We start from the raw sequence: 19,765 nt of genomic DNA, 5'->3' as shown, positions 1-19,765 counted from the left end.
TCCACAAACATTTCTTTTTCTTAGCATGCAGCAAATACTTCCAAAAAAGGAGCATCTCCTAAGAAAACACTTTATCCAATCCAAATATCTGTTTCTGTTTCAAAAGGGTTATGTTTATGTTCCCACAGTACCTTGCTGTACCATCAAACATCAAATCCTCATTGTATTAGACCCTGTGCTGAAACGTCTTGCCTGCAAATTTCTATTTCAGTAGACAAGTTTACAAAGAAAGAGTTACCTGCACCTCACTGAAAACAGATGTGACATAAAGGGCTGCAGGGACGTGAGGAGTTTAGGAAACGATTGAGATGCAAATGCAGATAAATTAACTTGAGCACCACAATTATTGAAAAACATCCAAATTTTTTTTCAACAGTCTGTTTCAAAGGAATATTTTGTATGTTTATCATTTTATTTCCAATTATTAAAACCTCTCTCCTTTAAGAATTTCTGTTCTATTTCACTACCTGCAAAAGCATTGCAGCAAGGAGGAAGGACACATAGGATGCAGGCACTGCTGAGGAGGAGGAGGAGGCTGGTGGAAAGGCCAGTTTGCTCAGTTTGGACCATGAAAACAACCTTTCTTACACCCTCTTGGTAATGTGCTGCTGTTTTGCTTCTTAAATGGACCCTGGCACCACAGGGAATTGTTTCAGCCCAGGCCTCCCACTCCTGACCCATTTTAATTTCATTTCCTCTCTCAGCCCTGTCATATGGGAGCAGCACATTATATATTATATATTGCAGATTATGGCTTTTGGAGTTTCCTGCTAATTTGGTCATCACAGGGATCCTCCAGGAGCACACAGTAATCACCATGAGAGATGAGACCAGCCCTGAATCAGCCCCATTCAGGTTCTCTTTGTGAGGAAGATGGGGTTTGGCACAAAACTTCTCCAAAAAAACGTCTCCAAAGTTCTCCAGAGCCAAAACAGGCACAGGGCATCCACAGCCCATCCCTGCCTTGTCAGTGTACCAGGCAAAGGGGAAGGTTTCAGACAAACTGAAGCATTCTGCTCTCCCCAGGAAAGTGAGGGAGGTCCAAGAGATGGAAGAACCCTATGGATCATCTTTCAGAACATTTGGTATATGGACCATTTAGAGAATACAAAGATCTTACCTGGTAAAGCAGAAAACTTAGATGAAATGCTAAAAAAATGAAGTAACATTCTTGTTTTAAAGTATTCCTAAAAAAAGTTGTCAGTGCCTTTTAACCTGCTGAGCCAAGGAGTATTTCAGCAAATCCTGTGAGGAAAAATAGCTCTGTTCAGCTCAACTTGGGGCAAAAATGTTTCCTATTAATTCCATGTGTTAATAAGCTTTTTCACAGCTTTTGAACATAAAGAATCTTTTGCTTTAGTACCCTGTAAATTTTGGAGTCAACATGGAAACCAAAACCAAGACTGTAACCCTGTGGCTTCACAGCTCCTAAACACATCAGGAGGGGTCAACCTCAAATCCTTTCCTGGCTTATGTGAGCCTGGGACATGGAGCTCACACAAAAAGCCTTCCCCTGGTTCATCACAGCACAGGCTGTCAATCCCGAGTCAAAAACCAACACAAAAACCTTGGAATATCAAATGTAACCAAGCAAAGCCCCCAGTGTGATGCTCTGGGCAGGTTTATCATGTGCATTGACTGAACACTGTAAGAAAAATAAAATTAAAACCCTGTTTTAATTATTTTCTTCTTGAAGGTGCTCACTAAGAAACTATGTGATCTTAAGGATGATTCAAAAACAAACAAACAAACAAAACAAACAAAACAAACAAAAAAACAGAAAAAAAGAAAATAAGAGAAAAGTATGATTTTAAATCAGAGAAAATAAGGAATAAATAAACTCTGGAAAACCTTTTATATCCCAAACTCAGCCTTGCCCAGTAACAAGAGTTTCAAAGACACAAGAAACTGCTGTCCAAAAAAAAAAAAGGAAAACCACCAAATGAGCTGACAGCTTTGGAAATGTTTTCCTAATTCCCATGTCAGAGTCTGGCTATGTACTTGAAAGTTTCTGATTCCCATATAATCCAACTGGGGACATTTTAATTACACAGACAAGTGCATTTTCTGCTCTAGCCAGGCCCATAATGCCACCCTTGAGCCACAGCCTCAGCACACTGCAGGCTTGTTGGGAGGGAGCAAATGAATGGGTTGTGATATCCCACATTCCAAACCAGCCACTGCAGACTTTTCCCAATTTATTTTCTTCAGCAAATTTTGCTGTGGGATCACAGAAAGTCCTTTGAAAGCAGTACCATGTGGTGCAGGAGCTTTTCCTCCCTGGCACAGCTGCTGATAAAATCCTGTCAGCATCCTCACTGCAAGCACACAGCAATGAATGTCCAGAGAAGCTCTGCAAGGGAGAATTGTAATATCCTAAAAAAACTGAAGATTTATCTTCACATCCCTGCTTGTCAGCGCTTGGATGAACTAGGACAGGATGGATTTCAGCTGCTCTTTTTGGGTTTTTGGCAAGTCGCTGGCTATCTTCCTTTGTGAAAATGTGGATAAATTACCTGTTTAATGGCACAACTGCCATTAAAAATAAAGTAAGAGTCTTGCAAGGGAAGAAAGAGCCCTGTATATCCCACCTGCCACTGCTGGACAAGGCTTTGGCTCTCTCCCCATGGGTTCTGTGATCACCAGCTGATCTGCAAGGCAGGAAGAGGACAAACCAGTCTGGGAGAAGGCAGCAGCGTGCGAGATCACTGCCCTCTGCTGAATCCAGAGCTGGGGAGACACACAGGTGTTCCCTACAAACCAAAAACTCTGGGAGCAGGGAATGGCATCGGCTGCATTCCCAGTGCAACCTTTGGCAAGAGGAGATCAAGCACCACTGAGGCCCATGGGTGTTTTGGTGGTACAGCAGCAGGACATTGTCAATAATCCCCAAAATACTGACACAAAAAATGATGGAGTTTCCTTTGTCTGCTGTAAATTAATGCAAGGACCTCCACAATTTTTGTGCTTGTGCATAAACATGAGAAATATTTAACAACATCAAGGGAACCTCTACTAAGCAAAAGGTAATTTAACCAAATCAAAACACACCCAAGCAAGAAATCACTTCAGAGGATTCAGTGATTAGGTTGGCCCCACCTTGTAGGGCTGTCTTAGAGTTGATTTATAGATCAAAAATTATTCCACACTTGCTGGCATTCAGACAGACTCATATTTTGATTTTCTCTCTATAGATTTGATCAGCAGAATTTAGAAATCTTGCTAACTTTACTGTATTACACAGGGAAAAAATACCATCCTGGCAGTTCTGAAACAGATCCTTTCAGACACCCTCTCCCTCCATGCCCCAACAGCGAAGGGTTTTCTCTGCCTTCCACAGCTGTCTCGAGTTAAACTACATGAATCAGCTTATTGGATAACGACCTAATTGCACATTAGCACAGAAACAAAACACTTAAACTGTCACTTTACATTTTCAAGACAACTAACTTATTTTTTAACATAGTCCTCAGCCAGTCAGAGATCTAAACCAACATAGTCAACGGCATGGAAAATAGACAAGTTGTATATTTTAATTCCACCATTTACATTCTGCTTTTTTTTTTTTTAATCTGTTAAAAAACCTGATGTCTGTTTAGCTTGATCAGTGAAAATTTCCTGCACTAAATTACTGTTGATGGCTGATAACAACACATGGAAACTCTATGTAAGGTTAAACCCCGAAAGAATTAAAAATGCTTTGAAGGATAAAGTTTTTACAAGTAGGATAAATTAATTTTTCCATAAACATGCCCAGTGCTTCACAGGTAGCAAACAGAGGTTTTTGCTTCCTTAAATGCGGAGTTATTTAATACAAAGGGAATATTATGTCCCTGCTTCAGATGGGAAAATGGACTCGACCAAATCCTATGAGCATAATCCCTAATGTCAGCTCTGGCATGGGCTAATGCCTCTTGGAGGAGCCTACTGTCAAAACTAGAGACAAGAGCAAAGGAAAACACATCCTTGGGAGAGCTCAGCCTCATCTCTCCCCTCTGCTCCCACATCTTGACTCTGGGAAGTGACAGCTCCATTTGGTGACAAAGTTTCTGCCAGTGACTGATCACCATGAACAGAAGTTGAACACAGGGACTGCAGAGAGCAGGCTGTAGGATTGATCACACACTATTTCTATTTTTATTGTTGTTATTCTGCTAATTTCTGCTGAGGACATTCAGGTTCGCACTGAAACCCAGTCCCTGTTTGAGGCCATTCACCTGCCCGGGCTAGAGCATCTCTTGGTTTACACAGAACAGGGCCACGGACTGCTTGAGGAAATCCTGGGGAAAGGAAGGTGAATCAGGGCTCCCTCTCACCAGCAGCTCCCCCTAAAAGTGAATACAGCAGGATGGGAGACAGTTTCACCTTCCAGTTTTTGACTGATGTCCCTGCTTGGCTGTCACTTCACTCAAGATGACTTTTGAGTTATGGAGTCACTTTTAGGCAGTGGAACAGTCCTGGCACCATGACAAATTTGTGTGAGACAATTCCACCAGGCAGCTGAGCTCTGACAGCTCCTCTGGGCCAATGCTGCTGGTCACAGCGAGGTCTACCCCAAAACACAGACTTTCTTCCATGGAAAGGTATAATTGACACCAAGAAAAAGCCCTGTGAGTGCTGCACCTATGCTTACATTCCTCTTCCAGCAAAGCACTCCCAACCCAATGTGGCCTAAGGCACAGAGAATCTGTAAACTGATCTTGGAGCTAACTCCAAGCTCTGGAGAGATGAGCTGGTGATGATCTGTTCCCCAAGGAAAAGACCATCCTTAAACAGGAAACCTAACACGAGAAAAAGGGCCTTGTTAACTCTTTGGGCCCTGAGGCTTTGAGAGTAAAACATATGGTCAGAATTACCAGGCAAGGCAAGGCAGAGCAGCTCACCGTGGCCACAGTGCCCCAGGAACACAGTACCCTGACTACTACATTCATTTCTCATAATATGATCCACAAAAATTAGTACAAAGCAGTATTTTCTTGCAGTTCTCAATTATTTCAGAGATTTCTTTAAAAAAGAGAGGCCTGTCATGACAAATATAAATGGAGAGGTGAGTTCTTTTGAAAGGAGATTCCTGGATTCTAGGCAAAATATGGTTTTCAGAAGCTTTAGGGCTAAACTTGAAGCAGGTAAGAAGTCTCCTAATCTTTCATTAACTTAAATATTGATTTTTCAAACAGATTCCATGTCATACTGTCAAAAATGAAAACTGATTTCTGAATTTGATTATCAGCACTGTAGACATTTAAAAAAAAATAAGTTATAAGCAGAAATATCAATTTTTTCCTTAAAAATATGAATTCTTGGAAAGTCCTCAAAAAAATCTCCTTTGTTAGAGGCTACAGTCCAATTTCATCATGGGCCAGTTCTTTTGTTCCTGGTTTGGAATCAAGGGCTGTATTTATTCATTCCTTGAGGTTGCCGCTCCATTGGCTTTGCATGCTACCCCTTGGATCTTCCTTTCCATGGGGGATTCAGATCCTGGGCCCTGCCCTTGGGCAAAACATATGTTCCACTCCAACCTGGATCCAACCAGAGAATAATTGTTTTATGTTTATTAATCACCTGCATGCAAAGAGGTGCCAATAAAAACTCCAGGCAGATTCTCTGCCAGGCTCACATCATCTTAAGAGCTCCACACCCCAGTTTGGTGTCTGAACAATGAATCCCTCCAATGGAGAGGCATTGCTGCTTTAATATGCAGTGACAAAAATATCACATCGGCTCAGCCCCTCTGCAGTGATGAGTTTGAAATCAGACAAGAAACCTGCAAAAACATTCAACATCAGTGGTAAAATAAATTAGAGATGCTGCATTAAGCTAAACAAGTACATTAATGCAACACGAAGGGGTGAGATTTCAGTGGCAGAACGACAACACCCCCGACTCTGCTCGTGTTAAATGTGACCTGCCAAGAGGAAATCGTCAGGCTGGGGACAAGTGAGCGTAAAAGTTTAAAAGGTTTTCAAGAGATAAAGTGAGTTTTAGAAAAATGTTTCAGAGTTCTGTGCCATTGGCCTTAAATAAAAGCCATTGCAGCCACTGGAGCCATTACAGAAAAACCAGCTGTAATTAAACTTATTCTGGAAAAAATTAAACTACAAAGCCTGATGGGACTCCAGGGCAGAATTAGATTTAAGTAAGAGGCAGGGTGAGTTAAGGCACTGGAGCTCCAAATTTCTTCTGTGTCATTAAGCAAGTCTCAGTCTCATCCAGTTCTCATCCAGAAGACAGGAATACTTTAAGACTGACAAGATTCTTTTGGGAATCTTGTTCTCAAAAGTTCTCAAATACCACTGAGGTAAGACCAAAAAGCTTAGACAAATTAAGAGTTAAGTCTGTCACTCACCTTTTCCAGCTGAGAACTTGGGTGTTATGCCACAGCACACAAACTATCAGACTGCACACAATCTTGTACACATCTGCCCTATTTCCAAGATTGTTTTTCTGAGCTTATTCAAATATGAAATAAGCACCCATAGCAATTTTAATGCAAATTCAAGTAGGGAAGGAGTCACACCAAAAACTGTTCTCAGAAGAATCACTTCTGGGCAGACCACAAGTATCAGTCACATGATAATTATGTGAGGCTGCTCCATGAATGGGGGTTTTATAGGGAAGCAACATCCTGAGCCTAGATGGATCATCAGGGATTATTCTCTAGAAAACAAAGCTCTAGCTAGCTGAGAGTAATTCAAAGATTTATGATGAGTACTGCAGCTTAATTTCTCACTAAACTGCTTTCATGTACTTCGAAATGTATAGGCACAGCAATTAAGAAAAATCACACAACTGATATGTTAGTTTCTATTTGAAGTGCTATCTAAATTCTATTTAATATAGTTATGAAACCACTGTGCCAGCACAATGCTCCTCCCCAGTACGAGAACCATTGCCATGTGAGTTAAAAGTGCATTTTAAAATCCATTCTACTTGAAAACCTTTGTATCAATCTAATTCAAGTTTAAAGAAAACTCTATGAAAAGAAAATGAGGTCTTTGGAAACCTGATTATTATTTTATACAGCAATGAGTGGTAACATCTTTGAAAAAATAAAGTAGATGCTGTATATTTGGCATGGACCACTTGTCTGGGATCTGTTGAGCTTTACTGATGAGAGGGATGACAGCACAATGTCATCTAGAAAATACAGTTTTCCCACAAATAAGAAATTTGGAGAGCAGTAAAATCTCAGAATAGCCAAGACAAATAACCTGGATGTGCCCCCATGAACTGTAAATCAAGTTTCACCTTCACTGTGGAACAATTCACTCAAATCCTCTCAGGAAGGATCAGTGGAATAAAAAGATAAAACTGGCTATATAAATGTCAGGCTTTATTTGAGCTCCCACCGCAATACATTTACTCATGTGCTTCAAATTAATAGAAAAAAAAAATCCCAAGAGAGAACAAAACAAGAAGACTTCTGAAGAAAGATCTTGGGGGTTAGGACTCCACTTTGGCAAGGGGTATATTGTCCACTTCATGGATGCCCTCCTTGTCAATGAACCGAGCGTTGAAGGAGGTCAGGTTGAGGATGAAACGTTTCTGAAGCTGTTCAGCAAAGACAAAAAGACAGAAGAAATGAGATTCACTCAAAGCTTAAATAAAATAGGAGACTATACTTTAAATTTCCATCCTGGTTCCAATGATCTGAAGTATTAGGAACTACAGTGGGTTTTTTTCACTGCTCAGGAGTGAATTACTGGGAGTTTGTTGTAAGATGATCCACATTACACAAGCCTTGGGTAGAGATGCAAAATAGCCAGGCCTGTTAACAAGGGAGACATTTAAGCAGGAAAACTAGAGTGGGCTACAATTTTGGACACAAAGTATACATATCACAAAGACACTTCAAACAGGACCTCATCAGAGCACTTCTTCTTGATGTTACATTCAAATCAATCTCTTAAAGACAAGGATAAAGACTATTTTCCTACAATAAAAGCCTTGGTGACTGAATTGTCTGCAGTCTAATGTTTACACTAAAATTGGTCATGAACTTTTAAGGTCAAGGCTTTACCTCAGGTATCACTTCACAAGCTGGAAAAGAATTAATATATACTTCTAAGAGGTCTTAAGTGTAACACAAGTGACAAGGATGCTGCAGTATATTCAGAAGAAACATAAGAGGAAAAAGTCTGGATCAATATTATGCCAAGCACTCAAAAAGCAGAAGTTTATGCTCTGGAGGATTTGAACCGTGCAAAGGCAACGCAACTGCCTGTAAATCTTTTTCCTCAGTAGCTATTCCACATCTGGCCAGTGCCTTTATTACCCTTCTGGCAAAGGCAGCAAGAAACCCAACATGAGGAACAGGAAAGTATCAGTGAATGAACGCAAACAAACATTCCTTTCTCAGGAGCATCAGGGCCTGAGTTCAGCAACTCACCTCCTCTAGACATTTTTTTAAGAGCTCCACAGCTTCCTCACGTGTGATACCTGAAAGGGAAAACATCCACAGATTGATTTCATTAGAGGCCATCTCTCTCCACAGAAACTTTTATTAAATTTAAACAACTTTTCAGCTGAGCACCAAAACCTCTCCTTCCCAGCTCACAGAAAACACTTTCCAGATGTCCCGAGGACGCCCCGCACCACAGTGCTCACGCCGCAACAAGCCATTGAGAATCGATTTGTTACAGGGAATGGGAAGCATGACGGAATTCTGCCTCCCATGGCCAGGACCTGGCTCTGAGAAGCCCAGCCACCTCCCTCTCCTTCAGTTTATTGCAGCTCTAAATCAGCTCCAGCTGCCCCAGCCGGCTGCGAGTGTAGGGCAGGAGGTGGAGATGGGTTTAGTGTGATGCTCCTGCTGGGTATGAGCTCAATAAAGGGCAAGGCACGTGTGGGATGCTCCTGTTATTCTCACACTTCAGGATAAAATCCAGCACTCTATAGGGGTGACAAGGCATGACAATGAAGTTCATTATTTTCCTCTGTTCCACAAGGAATGGTAAAAATGGAACAATAGATTGATAAGGGACATGACTAGAAAACAAACAGGGTCTGTGGGTCTAAAAGTTCTTTCTAGGCTTTGTTCCAGACCTGCATCCACTGCTCAGTCAAGTTAAATGAAAATGATCAGTTTATAGCTACATTTCTTGAAGGAGGTAGATGAAAGGATTTCTAATCTCAGAGCAGAGATAATAACTTAAACCCAGCTTTGCACACAGGAGTCAAATAGTTTGTAGCTAAAGCCAAAGATGTCAGATTAACAATATTCCGTGCTTTGCACGTTTCCTTATCTGCACAGTGGGGATGGGGCCATGTTTATGCCTTGGCAGTGGATTATGATTCTAAACCTGAAATCTTAGGCAGGTACAAACATGTACAAAAGTTATGATGAGCAGCTGCCGAGTGCACAGAACTGTTAATCAGCCTAAAATCTCTCTCTTGCTCAGAGAAGCTATGACTGACCCATCCCTGGAAGTGTTCATGGAAAGGTTGGCCAGAGCTTGGAGCACCCTGGAATAGGGGAAGGTGTCCCTGCCTATGGCAGAAGGTGAAATGAGATGAGCTTTAAGGTTCCTTCCAAACCAAACCATTCCATACTCTGTGATTCATCACCACCACTTCAGAGTGCTGGAGATGATCTTGCTAGGAATATCTTTTCACTTGAATGTTTTTAATTTATCACACACAAAGCCAATTCAAGATATGGACAAGTAGGACCTGGGACTGGCCTCTGAATATTGATACTCTTGGAAAATGTTCATGTCAGAGCCAACAGACAAGCAAGAAGATAAAGCTGTCAAACTCTTATTTATCAAAAGCAGACTACCAGCTGCCAATAATCCAGGGAAGTCTAATAATGTTTTAGAATAACTGAAACGTCCTTTACTCCCAGTCTGTTATGCTGCAAACAGGAAAAAAAATTAAGGAGTTGACTAGTTTTCCTTTACCATGCTAGCAAAACCAAAGACAACCTTTCGAGCTCCATTTATCTAACAAAAAAGTCAAGTTCCAATTTGTTGAACCACAGCAATGCCACCTGATTCAGCAAATGTCAGTCTCACTGGTTAATAAACTCAAGGCCTAAATTGAAGCAGGAGAATTTTCCTGTCCAGTGGCTCCACTCACCTGGCTTGTAATAACGGTCAAGGATGCTGAGGGTAAGGAATGCTCCATATCCATGTGCTGCAAAAGGAGCCTTAGCCAGAGCTGCCAGGTAATCCATGTAGTACAGGGCAGGGCCCTCATGGTCATCGTAGCCAGCCAGGAGAAGGTTCACATGGTAAGGGGTCTGCCAAGAGAAATGATGTTTTTGTTAGAGCACTCACACCAAATCTTTGAATCCTGATTCCCCACGCACCAGGGAACAGCAGCAGAGCTCATTACCCAAGTCCTTATCATAAATTGCTACATCAGTCCTGTCTGCTGCACACTGTGGGTCTCAAGCTAAATGTGATCAGGTCTTCTGGTAGGTAACATGGACTGCACAAGCAAATAAAAACATAGAACTCTTACTCTCTTGAAAACCAGTGTGTTTTGGGGTTTTTTTACAGCTTTCACAGCACACTCAAACTTTAAAAAACCTGAACGCAGTTTTCATGCCAGATTCCTTCACCTCAACATAAAACTTGTGGATTTTTACTGCTGACACGTGAGCACAACGTGAACATTTTGCAGTTTCTAAGAACTCTTTGTTCACTTAACCTGCTCTTTGCTCCCAGTGAGCTCGGCCCGTCTCAGCACGTATGAAAGCTCTCACACGGTGCAGTTACACACAGTGTCCTGTTCACTGGCAATTTGGTTTTTATTGCATGTACCAAGTTTAATCTTTAATATTTGGCAGTATACTCCATGTGCTGGGTTTAGTGTTCCACCATCATGAATACATCAGATATCTCTTCTCCTACATCTCCTTCCAAGATCTGTACTTTGTAAGACCATGAAACACACGTGCACTGTATTATTTTTAAACGTAGGATCAGAAAAAATTTGGGCATTGTATGTATTTTTAAAAGCAGCTTTTATATACTTCCAGTATTTCCATATCTACACAATGTTTCTTATTAAATTAATTGTACTAACAGGATATCTCCAAACTGCTGGAAAGCCTGGATCAACAAAGCAACAAAATAAGAAAAAAAAATGATGATGATGCAACCACCAGATTAAAAAAGCAAACAAAATTTCACCCTAAAGCCAAAACATTAACTGCATCATAGGAAAAGTTCATTTTGATACTCAATACAGTAAATTTCCACACAGAGAAAAAAAAATCACATGCCACTATATTTTTACTTTCAGACAGTATGAAAGAATAAAGCAGGCTACAGTTATATATAAAACATCACTTCAAATTGTGTGATTTAATCTTCAAAGCATCCAAGGATATTTGGAAAGAAGTTACCATGCAGCTGTATTGGTTTAATTAGGCTGTATTTCATCATTTATTTATTCTGAAACATCACACAAGTTGATATTTAAGAGCCATGACACAAGATCACTCAAATTATTGTGTGACTTGGAATTACCAACATTGGCATATGCGAGATACTCAACCATAAATAAATGGTGTTATACAGACTTAAACCCATCTGTAAACTGATTTTCAGTTTTAAGTTCTCCTGCTAATGGTCTCTGAGACTTCTTAAAACTCAAATGTAAATAATTATCCCCCATGCCTCATTATTTCAGAAAGGCAGGATTTAAACATTAGCAAATATACATAATCTATTTACTACTTCCATGATTTTAAATGAAATTTGCAGCATAACACCTCGATGCTGGAACTGAAATTTCTAGTACATCCCAATCCTTTTGTCCATTCCAAGGGCAGCCTTCCCTGACTTCTGTAATTGGGTCCATGCCAACAATTCTCAACTCTTTACAAGGCTGATTTGGTTAAAGGGCCATCAAATGAGTGATGACTGACACTCCAGGACATTATTTTTAACCCAAACTTCTCTTCCTACAGAAGCACCACTTCTCATCCCAAGTAGTTTTGCACTTGGTGCTGTTTGATTTAAAATAACGACAGCAATTAGGAGATGTGTGAAATTGTTCAGAACTCACAGCTGAAGAGCACAGTTGTGCTAAACAGCCCAACCCCAGCTCGGTGGTGACACAGCCCTGTGACATCTGGCGGAAGCCAAAGTCACAGCAAGGGGGGAAAGGTGGGAGCAAGGAAGCTTCCTGCCAAGTGTGGACACGGGGAGAGGAGCTGAAAGCTGCCTTTGGAATCCAGCCAGACCCTGTCACCTCTAATTAAACAGCATCACAACCAGAGACTGAACTTCAGCACCTTTGGAGGGCAGCGGGTTCTTCTTCCTATTCCCACACATAACCTTGGCAGTGAGTTCAGTGCACTAAACCCTGCACTGGATTCAGCAGGTGAACCAGGTGAGGTGCTAGAATAGGTAACAGCAGAATCCTGGAATGGTTTGGGTTGAAAGGAACCTTAAAGCTCATCCCATTCCACCCCCTGCCATGGGCAGGGACACCTTCCACTATCCCAGGTTGTTCCAAGCCCTGTCCATCCTGGCCCTGGACACTTCCAGCAATCCAGGGGCAGTCACAGCTTCTCTGGGTTGGGCCTCTGTGCCAGGGCCTCCCCACCCTCACAGGGAACAATTTCTTCCCAATATCCAATCTAACCCTGCTCTCCTTCAGCTTAAGGCCATTCACCCTTGTCCTGTCACTACACACTACAGCACCACTCACCTCCATGAAAGACAAAGCATCTTCCAGGATTGCCTCAATCACAATATATAAACAGAAATCACAAAGATTCTTTTCAGATCTTGCCTTGGAGCAGAAATCTCATGTTTTAAAAAGAGAAATGTCATGAGAAACCACATGGTGACTATCAAGTAGAAGCAAAGACAATAGTGATCTAATGGCGTTAAGATACAAGCCCTGTGTCATTACACTTGGTACTTTCCACCAGAAGAACAATTTCAAGGCACTGCCTTATGAACCATCCCCAAGATATCAAGAACTTGGACTACAGGAGTCATGAGAATCCTAAATTAAATCAAAGTGGGTAACAGGGAGGAACCCAGATGGTGATGAACAATGCAGAATGAGCTGTATTTTAATCTTGGCCATAACAAGAGTCTAAATGCCTGAGAAAGTCCTGCTGCAGTTTAACCTTCCCTTTCATACACCTTCTGGCCTCCTGTAACAGCTTCACACAGTGAGTGCCAATAAAGCAATAAACCACCTTTTCCCCACCAAACTATTTACTTCTCAACTATTTCCAACTCCTAACAGGAGGCACTGGCATGTTTTACCTTTTTGTTTTTTCTTTCATGATCTACATGATTACATTAGTAGCCTCTAGGAATCCCTTATGCAGTTTCAATAGATACCAAGCACTAATGTTAATCCTTCTGGTATCCCACATACTATGATGAAAATGTAACAAAATTCACAGGGAAAAAAACAACTCTGGTGGCAAGGCTTGTACTGTTAAATTCTAAATGCCACAAACAAACCATGAAGTGCTACAGTTAGAGAAGAAAGGTTCTGCCTGCAATGTGGGGATCAGTGTAGTGTGACAGCAGTGTCAGAGAGCGCCGCAGGCCCTGGGGCGTTGCCATCTGCACCAGAGCAGCGTTTTGTCTCTGGTAAATAAACACATCTGCCTCTGCCAGTGTACTCCCCACTCTGCTGCCCATCTGGAGCAGGTGAGCTGGAAGACAGGCGTGGGCTCAGGAAGGAGCAGAGCCACAGGGAGGATCAGCCCCCAAGGGATGTGGCACAGAGGGAGACAAAGGTGCCACATCAGTGCAGCCTCCTGATGGGCAGGTTTACCAAAAAAGCCTGTTAAAGGTACTTTAAAGTATATGTAAGGAATAGCTGCCCCTGCTGAAAGGGGACAGGACACTCAGTCTCATCTGTGCAGGTCAGATGTCCCTGAACTGAGCCATCAGCATCAGGGCCAGGCCCCAACAGCATCACTGCTTCACATCAGCCTCGAGAACTGCACAGAACACACACAGACCTTCCAAACCACACCTCAGCACAAGCTAAAGTAAACACCACCATTGCCATCCATCACCTGTCATACAGTTGGATGAAGCCACTTAAACCAGAAGAGTAGTGTGGAATCACAGAATATTCTGAGCTGGAAGGGACCCACAAGGAAAAACTGCTACCTGCAGCTGTGATCCCTGTCAGAAAGAAGAACAATCTCTGGCTCTTCCTGTGGATGAGTTCTGGAAGAACTCTTAGTCCACATGTATACTCCTCAACAATACAGCTCTGAGGTTAATACTGGCCCTTATTTGCTACTGTAAAACCTGATTTCAGGTTAGAACAGCAACACAATTTAACCCACACTCTATCCCTGACAGAGCTGCTCAGCTTCATTCTCAACATCCTCTTTCTTCCTGTTTTCTTTCATATAGCACATTAACATTCTTATCAATGAAATGCTTCCTAACCTCAGATCATTAAAGGTTTGTTTGCTCCCTCACTGCAGCTTTTCATACTTTGAAAAAATCACCCTGGGAAACATCCATAACTGCAGTTCAGTAACTTGAAAACACAACCCCAACTTGGATACGGTATCTACCAAAAGCTTTATGTTGCTGTTTACAAAAGGCACTTGTTTTCCTAACTACATCAAACAGCTTTGCTCTATGAAATCATTTTTCAAGAAGATTAAACGGATTTGGTGCATTTGCATGAAAACCCACAACCTTATCTCGATGTTCAAGAAGTTTAATTCACTTCACGTCTGCAGAGTGTGACAAAGTGTTTATTGGGCCCAAGGCTGAATTTTAAGTCTATGGTTGTGTAAGTTATTGATAAGTAATGTGATAAGTTTTTAAAATAGCAAATCAAGTACTATTTTACTAAGATATTATTTCAGCAATGTGAACTCACAGAATCTCAGAATCACTGATGCTGAAGAAGACCTTCAAGATCATCGAGTCCAACCTGTGACCCATTAACTCCTTGTTACCCAGACCAGAGCACTGAATGCCACATCCAGGAATTCCTTGACCCCACTACATCCCTGAGCAGCCAGTTCCAAATTCATCACTAAAGACAGCAGCTCCCACCTTTTTCAGACTCCATTATTTGAGGATGGAAATGATCCCTGGAAGCCTTTGCCAAAATCTCTCAGCTATTACTCACCCGACTCCGGAGATAGTCCGCGAGGTTTCGCCGGGTGAAGTTTGCAGCTGCAGTGGGAGACAATTCATAACCTGGAGAAGAAATGTGGTAACTTATTTAGTATCAGCCCAAATCATTCATGTTCTACCTCCCACCTTCTCATTCCTGTTTTGAAATAATAAAATGTTCTTTAGTGACAAAATGTAGTGCCTTTTGTCTAATTCTGGTTTATTCTGAAAGCTACAAGCATTAACAGGGCACTCAGACTTTGGTAGTTCATATCTCTATGGACCACAGAAATACATGGCTTCAAAAATTAAAATATTAAGGACATGTAGCTTGACTTTTTTGTCAAATATATCAGAAGAACTGGTAACATTTGGCATGCAATGGATATATTAAGAGAATAGTAAGTCTGTTAGTAAAATATTTGTGTCATTTATGTTGCAAAGAAGTTTGCTGGGATTTGCATAAACCATTTGATTTATACTGCACAATTATTTCTGCATCCTGCCTGAATTATCACCTTTGCCGGACATTAAAAATGCAGAAATCTTTACAGAATGTTTGAGAACAGCACTTCCCACCAACATTCACCTGGAAATCACCCTCAGCTCTGCTCCTAACCCCCAGGGCATGTCCTGCTTCACTCACCATTTCTCATTTTGTAGAGCTGAACATTTTTCTGGATGTATTCTGCAAACTGCACCGTGTCTCCAGGCTCCCCCACACACAGCAGTAAGATCTTTTCACTCATCTTAAACATTTTGTCATGGTCTAGGCAAAGAAAAATAACATTGAGTGCCATGGTCATGAAAAAGAATAAATTATTTTGCCAATATCCTGACACAACATGACTTTACAGAAGCAAGAAAAAGATGTGGATAACTGTATCATGACCAGGAGCACCAGTAAAAAGCTTTTCTGAGCAAACACTGACATTCAGTGTCTCACAGCTGGTGACACAGAATATAAGAGTAGTTAAAGAGAAACAAAGCTCTTCAGGAAGGGAGGCATTCCAGAAATATATAGTATTTCCTACATTTGAGGCAAGGTAGGAAAGAATAAAGGTTCACAGAGAATATTATGTTCAAAGCATAAGGTTTTGCTTCCTGGGATCAGGAGTAAGAATTTTGCTCAGTGACTATTCAACTTTATTCAAATATTCTGCAACAGAAGCAAATAATTTAAAATAAAGCTGAAATATCAACACATTGATCAAAAGCAATCTTAGGAAATCCAGAAAAAAAAATTCCGTGTCAAATGATGCCCTTTTTCTTACATCCAGCAGTCCCCAAAACCAGAAGCTTATGTGAATGAGGCTTTTCCAGAAACATTTATTTTCCTTGTCATTTTTTTGTGGAAAAGAACAAGGTAAAACCAAAAAAACCCAAAGAGAATGAAAATTAAAGTAACAATTCTAAATTGCAATGATTATAAATTGTACCAAAGCCCGCTTATAAAGAGGAAATTAATCCATATTTTTAGTTGTAACTGCAGTTTAACACAGTTTCAAGTTTGTGTGTCTTTGAGGGGATCTAAGTTGTTTCAATGACAGTGCTGGAGACAATCCTGTGCTCACAGAGTCTCCTCTCACCAGAGCACGTATCTGGCACTTGGATATCCCAGACAGACCGAAGGGAAAATCCCTTCTCTCCACTGAGGGCTGGGACAAACACCAAGCCTCCAGCTCTGAGCTTCCCCTCCAGCTCACTAAATGCTGTTGAACAATCTCTGCTGCAAGACAGGCACAAAGTGTCACAATCCTCTAAAATGTCAAAAGTTATCACAGCACTGGAGCTGCTGTCTGGAGCTCAGGGAAAGCCACTGACACTGCCCAGCCCTTGCAATCCCAGACTGGCTTGGGTTGGAAGGGAGCTTAGAGCCCATCCCCTGCCATGGGCAGGGACACCTTCCATTATCCCAGGCTGCTCCAAGCCCTGTCCAGCCTGGCCTTGGACACTTCCAGGGATCCAGGGGCAGCCACAGCTTCTCTGGGCACCCTGAGCCAGGGCATCCCCACCTTCCGGGGGAACAATTTCTTCCCAATATCCCAACTAACCCTATCCTCTGGCAGTGGGAAGCCGTTCCCTCTGTCCTGTCATTCCAGGCCCTTGTAAATTGTCTCTTTCCATCCTTCCTGCAGGCTCCCTTCAGGTACTGGAAGGGGCAATTAGGTTACCTCAAAACTTCTCCAGGCTGAAATGAATTTACAAATAAATATTCTAAATATAGATCTGAAATGTATAGGTTCCCCCCCCCCACCTCAGCAAAAGCAACTAAATCCTATGTTCAAAGTACATTTTCCTTAAAGCTTGTGAACATACCTATTTGCAAACAACATTAACTTAGAAAACATTATTTAAAGTAATTAAAATTTTATTTTGTACCTACCACCAGCTTTCACAGCCTGTAACACTGCTCCAATTGGCTATCACAGACTTGAAGTGAAACATTTGAGGTAAAAGCAGCACTATAACATTTTTATATATATTTATTTACATTCATTTGCATGGATCTAGCAATCCTCTATTCTACAGCTTTTTTCAAAAGAGCTAGTAAAACACAGTCTTTAGAATGGAACAAGCTTCAGTCTAGATCATTGCAACAGCAGGAAGAAAAACTGATTTTAGGGAATTCCAGAGACTTGGTGATGCCCTAGATGTTTTACCACAAAGAAACCAAAGCCATGTTTCAGTCTGGCTCCTGCACACTGTGCTATGAATTTCACTGATACTTTTAACCCCCATAATCCCTTTTCTCCCAATTAATTATGCTTTACCAGTGAATTAATCACAAGGGAGCACCTTCTGCAACACACCGTTATCCCTGTGCGTCTTTTTAACACCTTTACACTGCTGTGCAGAGCGAGGTTTGGGGTCACAATCCAACGCTCACCCGAACAGGTAAATTAAGCCGACAACCCAACACAGAGTGGTCATACTCGGTCAGGGCTGGGGACTTTACCCGGAGCAAACGGAGATTTCAGCCGCACTTTGGCTGCACGCTCCAGAAGCCTCCCGAGACAGCGACTACACCTCTCCTCAAGGATCCGCCAGCGCTCAGACCGAGAAACCTCCTCCCCTGTGACCAGCCTCCCCTCAGCCCGAGCGGCGGGCCCACAGCACCCCAACCGCGCACACCGCGGTCACGCCCGGGGCCGTGGGACACCCTACCGGGCCAGGGCTTAGCACAGGACCCCGGCACCCTTCAGGGTCTCACCGTGCTTCATCTGGATGATGCTGGTGGCCGCCACGGTGTCCGCGGCCACCAGGACGTAGTCGGGGCCCTGGATGCCGATCAGGTACTCCATGGCCGTGACACAGCGCGGCCCGGCCCGCCCCGCTGCGCCTGCGCGCCCGCGCGCGCCGATGACGTCACCGCTCGCGAGAGCCGCCTCCCGCGCGGGGCCGTGGAGCCCTGAGGGGAGCTGGGGGGTGGGGGGGCGCCGGGAATGTGAGGGAGTCGAGTTCCATCCCTTGGGAATCACGGGGTGGTTAAAGGTGGAAAAGGACGGGGGTCGAGTTCCATCCCTTGGGAATCACGGGGTGGTTAAAGGTGGAAAAGGACGGGGGTCGAGTTCCATCCCTTCGGAATCACGGGGTGGTTAAAGGTGGAAAAGGACGGGGGCCGAGTTCCATCCCTTCGGAATCATGGGATGGTTAAAGGTAGAAAAGGTTCGGGGGAGCACGAATCTGAGGGGGTCGAGTTCCATCCCTTTGGAATCACGGGGTGGTTAAAGGTGGAAAAGGACGGGGGTCGAGTTCCATCCCTTTGGAATCATGGGATGGTTAAGGGTGGAAAAGATCCCAGAGACACAGAGTGGCTGAATGAGGCACTAAGGTTGGAAAAGACCTCCGAGGTCACCCTCAGCCCAGCACCACCACCCTCCCCTCCACTACACCATGTCCCCGAGTCCTGCATCCGCACAAGATTTTCATGGAATCATCGAGGTTGAATTTAAGATCGTTCAGTCCTTCAACCAGCACTGCCTCTGGAACCACAGCACCCAGCTCCTCTTGGACACCTCCAGGGACAGTGACTCCACCACCTCCCCGGCCTGTTCCAATGTGTGACCAATGTGAACAGTGAATTTTTTTTTTCAACATCTTATGTGAATTTCCTCTGTCTCAGCTTGAGGCCATTTCTTCTTGCCTGTTTTATTTTCAAGACAAACACTGCAGTTATGTGTATTTATGTGTTTTTTGCTCCATGACTTCCAAAGGGTTGTTCCAAAAGCTGTGAGTAGCCTCACAGGACACTGACGTTCCTCTCTCTCCCAGCTGTGAGAGCAGAACACCTTTTACAGGGAACACAGTGCCCTAAATGTGACAGACAAGGAGGATCAGTCTGCGTGTTCTACCTCTGTCTCCCAGTCTGGTGATCCCAATATCCTGCTCTCCTTCCAGAAGGGCTATACCGAGCCCTCCTGGGTGCACTTCTGCTGCCTTGGGCTGGGAAACGCTGTCCTGAGGGATCTGGGCTCAGCTTTCTGCTCAGTCTCCATCTCATATGTCCAGTGTGGGCCTGTGGTGTGACCCCAGATAGTAGGATGGGAAGGATTTGTCATTCCAGGGATTGTTTGAGCAGTGCTTGCACCAGCTTTTGTCCTTTGTTGTCTCTCAATATGATATTAATAAAGATGATGTTACAGTTACTGGAATGCCTGGATGAAGTTTCCTGCAGAAGC

General features: G+C 42.8%; 1 protein-coding gene across 2 annotated transcripts; it reads right to left on the bottom strand.

Moving 5' to 3' along the window:
* Window positions 1-7,316: 7,316 nt before the first annotated feature.
* On the bottom strand, window positions 7,317-18,402 carry PSMB2 (proteasome 20S subunit beta 2). Of its 2 annotated transcripts, none has more exons than XM_062509023.1 (6): window positions 18,298-18,402; window positions 15,730-15,852; window positions 15,097-15,167; window positions 10,081-10,243; window positions 8,390-8,439; window positions 7,317-7,551 (listed from the first exon to the last, which is right to left on the bottom strand). In XM_062509023.1, the coding sequence occupies exons 1-6, from the start codon at window positions 18,386-18,388 to the stop codon at window positions 7,444-7,446; spliced, it is 606 nt and encodes a 201-aa protein (XP_062365007.1). In that variant the 5' UTR covers window positions 18,389-18,402; the 3' UTR covers window positions 7,317-7,443. The 2 variants fall into 2 exon arrangements, with proteins under 2 accessions (XP_062365007.1, XP_062365008.1); XM_062509024.1 differs by having other exon boundaries at window positions 18,373-18,388.
* Window positions 18,403-19,765: the final 1,363 nt, after the last annotated feature.

This window comes from Cinclus cinclus, chromosome 26 (genome assembly GCF_963662255.1).
Source record: "Cinclus cinclus chromosome 26, bCinCin1.1, whole genome shotgun sequence".
Classification (NCBI taxonomy): Eukaryota; Metazoa; Chordata; class Aves; order Passeriformes; family Cinclidae; genus Cinclus; species Cinclus cinclus.
The sequence above is the reverse complement of the archived record's forward strand: the minus strand, read 5'-3'. Positions and strand labels throughout refer to the sequence as shown.

What these genes read in the sequence shown, in the direction of transcription:
- PSMB2 (XM_062509023.1), bottom strand. Translation starts at nt 18,388, where the DNA reads ATGGAGTACCTGATCGGCATCCAGGGCCCCGACTACGTCCTGGTGGCC. An exon ending in GCTCTACAAAATGAGAAATG is followed by an intron (nt 15,168 to 15,729) that starts GTGAGTGAAGCA and finishes TTTCTTCTCCAG; the next exon opens with GTTATGAATTGTCTCCCACT. An exon ending in TAAAAAAATGTCTAGAGGAG is followed by an intron (nt 7,552 to 8,389) that starts GTGAGTTGCTGA and finishes TTTGCTGAACAG; the next exon opens with CTTCAGAAACGTTTCATCCT.